Source organism: Sander vitreus, chromosome 24, assembly GCF_031162955.1.
Source record: "Sander vitreus isolate 19-12246 chromosome 24, sanVit1, whole genome shotgun sequence".
Lineage (NCBI taxonomy): Eukaryota > Metazoa > Chordata > Actinopteri > Perciformes > Percidae > Sander > Sander vitreus.
This window is the reverse complement of record NC_135878.1, coordinates 13,819,785-13,830,535: the sequence shown is the minus strand read 5'-3', so window position 1 is coordinate 13,830,535 and position 10,751 is coordinate 13,819,785. Positions and strand designations below refer to the sequence as shown.

Here is a 10,751-nt window from a genome sequence, read left to right as displayed (position 1 = left end):
CGGCAACGGCGTTCACGAGTATTAAAAAGGGTTGTTTCGATATCGTTTTTCTCAGCCTGGACCCAGTGCACGCATGCGTTGGTGTCTAATGGGAACAAAAGTTTTTGAAATTCGTCCGGTATTGAGCAAGAACACTGTAGCCGGAACCGCACAATCCAAGCTTTCTTCAAAAGTTGACATTTTCAGCGTGTAACGTTGCTCAGAGGTTCCGGTTACAGGGTTAATGTCAACCTAGGCCCTATTTTCCAGTATTGGTCCAGTATTGTAGTAAGTAAGTGTCTGACAACATTAATGAAAGGATCCCTACAGAGCTTAAACCTCTTTGAGACCTTTAGGTTTAACCAGAAACAGCTCTGAAGTCGCTAGCACTAAACCCACCAGACTCCATTTTAAAAAAGCAATATTTTTAGCGTGTATAGAGCCAACTCTGTAAAACATGTAAACTGTGTTTATTTCAATCAAAACTAGAGTTGTGATGGTTGGAAACCATTGGAATTTTGTTTCTGTCGACTGTATTTTAGTGTATTTTATGATGCTAAAATTCCTGTTTATTTACATGAAGTCTGGTGGGTTTAGGGCACGCAATTTCGCGAGTGTTTTTATGTTTAAAAAAAGGATCTTTTTAACAGAAAGGTCGACCTCCTTAGAAAGCCTATCCTTAATGTTGTCAGACACTTAGAATAATAATCTGAGCCTGTCAGTGGCAAAATAAGCACTTTGGCGAGGGTAAATACAAGCTGGACAATTGCCCCGTTTACTTGCATTGGAGCTTGTTTTGCCGCAGTACTAGACCAATTTCATTGATTGTTGTTCCCATCAGTCATGAAAAGAACGGTAGTTACCCTTTAATGTTTCCTAGATGTGACCGCAGTTTAATGTAAACGCAAACAAAGCGGAGCGTGAACTATACCATAAATGAACCTTCGTTGATCCAGACAAGTGCTACAGTTTCTGTACAAATGGATCCTTACACTGCAGTTCATACACTGCGCCTTGCAGGGACCATTTGGACCGGAGGTGATTACTGCCAGCCAAAGAGGAGAAGAAATCCTTAACCAAAAGTGCATTTACTGCAAGTTACTGTCTTGACCTGGCCAGTAAGTTACACTTGAAAGCATGGCAGGATCACCGCAACTTCATCTCTCCATAATGTAGTCGGACACTTAGAATACCAATCTGATCCTGTCAGTGGCAAAAACAGCACTTTTAGTGGACGGAAACTGACGTACTGTAGAGCATTTGTCCTATAGGGTTACATTGCAGCCCAATTCGCGGCTGCCTGTTACAGCGTTCTCGCTATATACTAGACCAGTTTCAAAGATTGTTGCTCAAATTAGTCACTTAGACCCAAACGCATGGGAGAAAGGAAAAAAAAGGTCACAGTTGAAAAATACAGAAGTTGCCCTTTAGGTGTAGAGCAACAGATTAAAGCTACATCTGACCTGAACATCAAACTGTCCAAATCCAGAAATGAGATTGTTGGTCTGAAAGCAGAGAAAGAAGGAAAACACTTACAGGAAGATGTACAGCAGGACAGACAGACATGCATAACCCCATCTTACAATTGAAATTGTATTGCAGTGAAAGCAGCACATTAGCAGCAGCTCTGATCTCATGGAAGAACCACACAAAATGTTTTGTGTCATATGAAAAAAAAGTCAAAAACTTTTGGGGAAAAAAACATTGTGAAAAGAACCAAAAGCATCAAAAAAGGCACCAGAAATGTTGTGAAAAGGGCCAAAATCCTCGAAAAGGCGCCAAACATGTCTACCTACTACTGCTATGACTTTTTTGCCAAGGCATTTATTCTAAAATCTTTTTCATTCATGCATTATTTATATTGTATCATGTTTTATATGTTGCGTCATGTGTAAATTGCATACGATTCTATCCAAGCCCTTATGTTAAGATCCTACATTGAGTCAGCAATGCGTTAACGAAGCAGCGCTCACCACAGCGTCGATGTCTCTGGGACTGACGTACTGTGACAGAACCTTGTAGTCGTCGGGAGACATCGGCATCATGTTGTCCTGCAATCTGGACGGATGCCTGGACAGAAGAACATCGACACGGACTCCTTTAGATCTGTTACATACTGCAACTGTATTCATCAGCACGCCCCCCTAAGGTCTAGAGCCCGACCAACAAAGGATTTTTAAGGCCGATATCGATACAGATATTTGGTGATTAAAAAAATCCAGAAACGCGTAACAAAACATACACAATTTCCCTAACATTAGTCATTTGTAGTTATTCATGAGTCCTCACTAAAACATATTATGATTGTTTTATTGTCACAACAGAACAGAGGAACATCAAAATATATATTAAAGTTCTGATAAATAAAATGTATAAAAATGCAAACTTAAGATATGAAACTTAAAGTCCTTTGAACAAAAAACACTAACGACGACGTTTCGTCCGTTTTTATTTTACTTTTTTAAATATTCATTTATCAGAATCATTTATTTGTCATTATGAATGATTCTGATAAATGAATATTTAAAGTAAAAAAAATAATGATCGGCCATTATAAAGGCCAATACCGATAGTTTGGAAAATGCCCAATATCGGGCTCTACTAAGGTCCAATACGTCTAGGGTTGAGTATCGTTTGGGTTTTTTCAGATACCGGTGCTAAATCGATACTTGCCTGAAACAGTGCCTGAACCGAAATATATATAATATATTGATAATGTATATAATATAAAATATGGCCATATGGTCAAAATTAAATGTTTGATTACATTATTATGTAATAACAATAACTTATAGCAATGAAACAACAAAACAAGCACCAGATGGGAAAAGGGTATTTTACAATAACTTTGAATGCACCACAAGGCTGGCGAGTTTCAAGTGAACGCACCGTCTGTGTTGTTGTAAGCTGTCAGCATTTTAACCATTGTGTTTAATCCAGCTACTAGCTAACGGTAACGTAGTGTCCCGTGCAGCGATGCTTCTGGAAAAAAAAAAGTCCACCGAAAGGCACCGAAATGTTTGTTATTATTCGGTCTCATTACTACCGTTTACGTTGGAACCGGTGCCCTATTGGCACCGCGTTTCGGTACCCAACCCTAAATACGTCCAATCTCGTGACTGTTCCTCGCACCCGACTTAGGACCCATGGGGACCGTTCTTTTGAGAAATGAGCCCCCAAGACTCTGGAACGCTCTGCCCCGTCCAATGCGGTCTGCTGTCTCTGTGGACTCTTTAAAAAAAAATCAGTTGAAGACCTACTTTTTTTAAACAGGCCTTAGGATGACCTCTCCGCACTTTTTTATCTGTGAAAAGCGCTATATAAATACATTTCACGTACGTACTTACTTACTTATATACCACATTAACTATCAGAAATAGTAATACTCGGGGCGGCCTCTAGCTCACTCAGTAAGAGCGTTCGCGTTCGTCCTGCAGCGGCGCGGGTTAGAATCCGAACTGCCCATCCCCCATCTCTCTCCCCCTTTCATGTCTATCCACTGTCTCTACTACTAATAAAAGGGAAAAAGCCCCAAAAAATAATCTTTAAAGAAATAGTAATACTCACACTTCTGAGACAGATATGAGCTCCGTCTTCATGTAGCCGGTCTTCTCTGGACCATTCTCCACGTCCATGGGCTCCACAGCTGGAAGTCAGTTAAACACAGATTCAAACGTTAAAAGTGAGAAGTGGGTAGGGCTGCACGATTATGGCCAAAATGATAATCACGATTATTTTGATCAATATATTGATCATGATTAATTATCACGATTATTTGTTGATTTTAACCAAAACAAATTTTATTGTCACATGGCTAATTATAACTGCTTTCACATCCACATTGTGCTACATTCCTCCTTTGTTGAAGGATACTATGAAGGAGCCATTTCAGCTGTTGTGCGACCGCTTTCCAAACATGCGCGTTTGCCGTGAAAAGACACAGGCAACGCAATTTTCTGTTCACGTTAACGGCGCATGTTAAAATCCGGTGCCAATAGGGCACCGGTGCCCGGTATCTACCAAACGAAATAGCAACGCGGATTACGGTGCCACCTAAATGTCTGCGTTGCGCTCTGATGCTCCAAAACGGATGTTTGAGGCAACAGAAACATCGCTGCATGTCCCGCTAGTAAACGCTGATAACACGTTACACAGCAGCTAACGTTAGCCTACCGTTAGCTACAGTAGTAACTGGATTAAACACGGCTAAAATGCTGAAAGCTAAACGGTGCAGTGTGACTGTATTTCACTGTAGAGGATTCCAACAGCGGGACGCCCGACAGTCTGCTGCTAAAGCTATGAGCTAAAAGACTCAAACTAGCACTGGTCACTGCTGTTGTCTGAACAACAACACAGACGGGACTAAATGTTGCGTTTACTGGTAAACTGGTAAACCTCGTGACGATTTATGACCGACTGCTATCTGTTGTGGAATTTTCCTCACGTTACCTCTGTGACTGTCTACATCTAAACTAAGCAGCGCGGTGCAGGGAACAACTCTGATTGGCCCATGGAGGCACGTGATCAAAGAGTGGTTTACAGAGCTTTGGAAGAAAAGAAAAAAAACTTTGATACAGAGCGTTCTATGAACTGAATGAAGCATTTTAAATATCGCTAGCAAGATTCAAAGTCAGTAACATTGTGTACAGTTGGCAATGTAATTTGAAAGTGTTGTTTAACAACAAGACAAGCTAGCTATCCAGCCATGTCATTGTCCCCAAAACAAGATAAAGATTTTCACGAACAATTATCCGCCATATAAACTGTCGGTCGCAGCCTGAAGTGGCGACCTGAACAGTGAACAGGATGTGAGATAACGTTAGTCGCTGTGAAACAAAGTCAGGTCAGAGGGGCAGTGTAGCTTGCTTCTTGCAGCTTGTGTGTTAGCGCCATCCTGTGGTGTTAAGAGGCACCGAAGCACCACACAGTGTTGGAAATAACATGTTCACATTTTCTTTTTCTTTTAATGTAGCGCGTTCATTTAGAACGGTAAACAGCCAGTTTCACTGGAACTCCTTTAGTAGGTGTCCTATAACACTTTTTTTATGGACACCCTGCAGCCAATCAGAATCAAGATTCACCCAGACCGTGGTATAATTGTAGAACTCAACTGGTAATTTCAGGTGTCAAGTACATTGTCCATAGAAGTGACAAGAGTATAAACGTACAGTACAGCACTTGAGTAAATGGGAGTTACTTAGGGAGATGACTTACTCTCTGAGGGTTTGGGGTAGTACTTCCCGAAGGCCTTGTCTTTCGGGATGTTAGGGTAGAGGAAGCGGAGCGGGTTCTCCGGGATGTTCTCGGCGGCCATCACCTTGTAGGTGCGGATGATGTCGGGCAGAGAGACGGCGGACAGTTCCTTCTTTGTGTACGGCTCCACGGAATGGAAAAGCGGCTTGTCTGCGTTCACAGAGAGAGTTCATACCGGTTATACATGCGTCAAGTCTCGCGTAGCCAGACCTTCCTCCACAGCGAGGGTCTGGCTCGTCCACACAACATTCCGGGATGGGAGAAAAAAAAAAAAGGGTTATTGGCATTTCTTTAAACCAATCACAGTTGCCTTGGGCGGCACTAATTGCCGGACACAATGACGGTGCCTCTGCAAAATATCCTCGGGAAGGAACTTGTTTTGGTGGAACATGGTGTACGTTCAAAAGTTGCTTTGGTCGTGCAACAAGACAAAACTTAGATTCAACAGGTAGTCCAGCTAGCTGTCTGGATTTACCCTGCAGAGATCTGTATTTGTATACATTGCAGCGTCGAGGAGGCCACCTTTGCTCACCGTGGACGTCGTGTTCGATCCAGGTGAAGGTGATCGCTCCCTCCCTGCTGCTCTCACTGAACCGGAGCAGAAAGGTACCGGGACACTTGTCGCTCAGCAAACCCTTCTCCCTCTCCTTACTGATGAAGCCCATGATGGAGCTGCAGACAGACAGAAAACGGTGGAATTGTAACCCTTAGAAAACGGAACTCCCGCAGTCTGCGGTCTACTATGTATGCAATAATAGTAGGGGGAAGAAAAAAAAACTTCCTCCACCACTGACACACATTTAGGGCCCTATTTTAACAATCTAAGCGCACGGTGTGTTTAGGGCGTGTCCAAATCCACTTTTGCTAGTTTGATGGCGGAAAAAAGGGTCCGTGCGCTGGGCGCATGGTTCAAAAAGGTTGTATTTAGTGTCTTCATTAATCATAGGTGTGTTTTGGGCGTAACATGCAATCAACCAATCAGAGATCATCTCCTATTCCCTTTAAAAGCCAGGCGCGTTTGGACCTTGGCGCATCGCTATTATGATGGAGGATTTGCACCGTATATATTTTTATTTGTAATCTTCTACATGTGTGTGTGCTGCTGTGCGTCCCTGTGTGTGTAACAGGCGTAGTGTGCGCGCGCTGTGCACGAGCATTTTACTAATGTGCTGTTAAAATAACAATGAAAATGCTGCGCTATTGACTTTAGACCAGGTTTTTGTTGGTCAATGGTGCCATCACTTCCCGCTGCCTCAAGATAGCAACACGCCCAGAATGCACCTGAACACACCTCCCTGTAAGACCAGCACGCCCAGAATGCACCTGAACACACCTCCCTGTAAGACCAGCACGCCCAGAATGCACCTGAACACACCTCCCTGTAAGACCAGCACGCCCAGAATGCACCTGAACACACCTCCCTGTAAGACCAGCACGCCCATGGGGCGCACAGATGGGCGCAGGTGCATTTGCTATTTAAACGGCGCGGGCGCTGGACGGGAAACTGACAACTGCAGCAAAGAGACTTGCGTCGGGCTTTGCGCTGCGCCGGGTGCGAGATAGAATAGATCCCCAACAGCACTCACCCGTCATTCCAGAGGGCGAGCAGGTGTCTTTTAATCAGATCCAGGATTCCTTCGATCCACAACCAGAAGGGAAAGGATTTCTCATTGGCGCTCTGCTGCTGGACAAAAAAAAAGAAAAAAGGTGTTCCGTTTAGCGAAGATCCTGCACAGTGCAACAGGAAAATAACAATAAGAACAATCAAATACGATCCTGACAGAAGCTGTGTTCGCAACCGTTCCCACATTCACTCACTTACTTTGCCCTATAAAGTGTTTATTAAATAGTGAACTATATAGGGAACGACCAAACGAGATTTCAGACACTACACTGAAAACACACATCGTCGCGTGACTTGCGTCAGGAGACGCGCCCGTCGATGGTGTGACGGAGGCGGGCGCGCCCAGCATCATGTCAACAAACCCAAACCAAAAATACTTCTAATACGCCGCCTGAAACAAACCGAGCACACAGGTGGAAAGTTGAAATATTATATATGTTGCATGTTACATTTCCACCGTTTAGAAACGGAAAGTCCGCTCCATTTTTTACTTGTCAGTTTTTCGCCGGTGCATCTCCTTCTCCTTCCCCTCCTCCTCCGGGAAAACACGGCCGCATTGCATTGTGGGTATACGGGAGTGAAATGTAGAGTGCATCGCATGTACGCTCACATTAGCAGTGCATTGTGGGTATTTTATAGTGGAAGAAAGTAGGGCTGGGCGATACGGAGAAAATCAAATATCACGATATTCTTGACCAAATACCTCGATAATGCAGCGATATTCTAGGGTTGACAATTGGTGCATTATCAAAATATCTTCACACTTAGATTTTAGATAAATAATCATCAGTAATGTGGATATAATAACTAAGTGGGGAAAAGGCAAATAATAGAACAGTTAGAACAGTCTGGTAAGTTCAGAAAAGTACATCACTTTACTGTAATGAGGCCTTTAAAACCAGGAAAAGACAACACTTATGTCATATTACGATATTCAAAATCTAAGACGAAATCTAGTCTCATATCACAATATCGATATAATATCGATATATTGCCCAGCTCTAGAAGAAAGTAACCGCGGCGAATTCGAACACTACGACAAAATGGCAAACGCACTATTTCCGTGATAGGGAACGGTTTCCAACACGGCTAGAATGAGACAATGAATACCTCGACGGTATTGTAGGGCTGACAATTGGTGCTGTTGGGACCATCAGAAAGGGGATTAAACGGACCTCTGAGAGACATGTAGCCACAAGCAAAGGGATTGTCACGCAAGCAGCCATTTTTGATGTTCTGTACCGGACTACAAAGTGTCCCACATCCGGCAGTGCTTCACCCGCCCTCGCCCTTGATCACGTGGTTTAGCTCCCCCCTCCTCCACACACACACACACACACACACACACACACACACACACGTCTGCTACATGTCTGTTTGCTTTGCTTTTGTTGCAGTTTGAAAAGGTTATATACTGCAAGTTTATTGATTGAAGAGCTATTGATTGACAATTGATAAATGGGACGTAAATAAATTCTATTGTACTTTAAATAGCAATTGTTTGTGATTATTTGTGTATTTGTTGTAATAACTGCTGGTGAAACAGGTATGTGACTGTTTCACAGCTCGGTTATTGTATAAGTTATAAATACACATTTTCAAAACTTTACTAATGTTGATAAAACATCTTTGATAATAGGCCAATAATTGAATCTGTACCCCGAACAATTCCCATCTTGTGCTTTAACAAAAATATTTTTTTACAATGACATTTGAGATAAATAATCATCAGTAATGTGGATACAATAACGAGGTGGGTAAGAGGGAAACAATAGAACGGCTTGAACGGTTCAGGAAATGACGTCACCTTATACAAACACAACACTTATACACACACATATTACGATATCCAAGATCTGAGACAATATCTAGTCTCAGAATGACTGTGGCTTACCTTGCAGAACTTGACCCAGGGGATTTGTCCCTCAGGATTCCTCTGGGCTTTGGCTCCTGCAGAGAAACATTGAGGCGTTACATTCAGGCTACATCTAACATCGCCACGTTTTGGTTTTTTGAAGCAGAGTTTCGAGTCAAAAGCGATCATCCGTGCACACGAGTATTTTTGGTAAACAGGAGGCAGCATGTCATGACTCCACCCGTCGCTGGTAGTTGCCAAGGTAATGTTAGTAGCTTAGTCTCAGAGAACGAGACGTAGTGACCGATACGGCCCAATCAGGCGAAAAGAAACGTTGGCGTCAGTGTTCCCGTTGCCGAAGGGTCTCCGTTTGCGGCCGTTGAGACTGCAACACAACCCCGCAGATTCCAAACCAAAACGTGGTCAGAAGTGTTTCCAAATGTCTCCGGTTTAGGGGCTCGGAAACACCAGAGCAGGGGGAATGAGAGGGGGAAACGCCAGAGCAGGGGGAATGAGAGGGGGAAACGCCAGAGCAGGGGGAATGAGAGGGGGAAACACCAGAGCAGGGGGGAATGAGGAGGGGAAACACCAGAGAGGGAGATGAGAGGAAACACCAGAGCAGGGGGAATGAGAGGGGGAAACACCAGAGAGGGGGGAATGAGAGGGGGAAACACCAGAGCAGGGGGAATGAGGAGGGGAAACACCAGAGCAGGGGGAATGAGGAGGGAAACGCCAGAGAAGGGAGGGGAATGAGGAGGGGAAACACCAGAGCAGGGGGAATGAGAGAGGGAAACGCCAGAGCAGGGGGAATGAGAGGGGGAAACACCAGAGCAGGGGGAATGAGAGGGGGAAACGTAGCAAATTTCTTTTGTTTTTAAACCAAAACGTAGCAATGTAAATGCAGCCTTACACTTGACGCTCCCCCGTTGAGGTCTACAGAACTGTGTTAAAAAAAAAAAAAAAAAAGGTATCACGGGGTGTTTGTCTTTTGAGCTGGTTCCTACCGAGCAACTTGTCAGCCAGCATGTTGAGCTGCTCCTGGCTCAGGCCTCGCTTGGTGACGGAGGAGAACTGCCAGCTGAGGACCTCGGACAGCTGGGACCACTTGGCCGCCGGAGGGGTGAGGAAGAACTTCAGGTTCTGAGGATGAGGGGATAGAAGAGGCGTGTGCTCACACGAAACTTTCATGTACGCACATGAAAGTTTCACGTCAGGCTGCATGCTAGCAGCAAACTACATATAACTAGAACAGCACAACTGTATGGACCAACACTTTGTGTTTGTTTTATGTTTTTCATAATGACACTTGAGTTCATGATTATAATGATTTTTTAGCTGTATTTTCAGGGTTCCCGTGACAGACGACAGCGTTTTGAAATTCATGTCCGTAAGTTTCACGCGAGCACATGAAAGTTTCGTGTGAGCACGTGAAACTAAACTTGAGATGTTTTTTTGTTTTTTAGGGGCTCCGTAGATTGCTGGCTTTCAAACAGCGTTAAATATGTGGACAGAGAGTGACACCACAGTGGGAAAAGAAAAACTATTTTACTAGAGAGTGTGGAAAAACATGAGATCTTTTTGTCAAAGCTAAAAAAAAACTAAAAAAACAATAAAAAAAACGGCTTCATGGAAAGAGTGTTCTTAACAGTGTTACAGGCAGACAGGCATTTCGATTTGGAGATAAACGACTAATTACCGTTAATGATTACAGTAGATAAATGTAATGTTTGGCGGTACGTCAGTGTTTATCATGGATGCGTTTACTTCTGTTGCCAAGCAGCCTGCCAACTTTAGCTCTATTTTTCTTAGGGATGCACCGAATCCAGGATTCGGCTTAAGATTCGGCCGAATATTGGGCTTTTTGACGGGGTTGGGTTTCTGCCGAACCTTAGAATTTTTTTCCCACCGAACCAAACCCTACGCTTGCACTACGCTGGTCGACGTAATGAAGCGGCCGTTGATTACGGGAAGGTGTTTACGTAGGTGGAGCGTTCAATGCAGTAGGCTGTGAGAAAGTGAAAATGGAACTCGTGTTGTTTG

General features: G+C 43.7%; 1 protein-coding gene across 5 annotated transcripts in view; it reads right to left on the bottom strand.

Annotated features, from left to right (window-relative positions):
• Positions 1-1,381: 1,381 nt before the first annotated feature.
• Positions 1,382-10,751, bottom strand: part of stat1a (signal transducer and activator of transcription 1a) — a 31,146-nt gene continuing 21,776 nt past the window's right edge. For 4 of the 5 annotated variants that reach the window (XM_078244122.1, XM_078244120.1, XM_078244118.1 and 1 more), the window contains exons 17-24: positions 9,716-9,851; positions 8,751-8,806; positions 6,819-6,916; positions 5,765-5,904; positions 5,194-5,382; positions 3,547-3,625; positions 1,953-2,049; positions 1,382-1,484 (exon numbers count right to left, since the gene is read on the bottom strand). In XM_078244122.1, coding sequence (XP_078100248.1) covers positions 1,407-1,484; positions 1,953-2,049; positions 3,547-3,625; positions 5,194-5,382; positions 5,765-5,904; positions 6,819-6,916; positions 8,751-8,806; positions 9,716-9,851 — 873 coding nt within the window. In that variant the 3' untranslated portion in view covers positions 1,382-1,406. The remainder of the gene's footprint in view (positions 1,485-1,952; positions 2,050-3,546; positions 3,626-5,193; positions 5,383-5,764; positions 5,905-6,818; positions 6,917-8,750; positions 8,807-9,715; positions 9,852-10,751) is intronic. The other variant, XM_078244121.1, reaches the window with a different exon arrangement.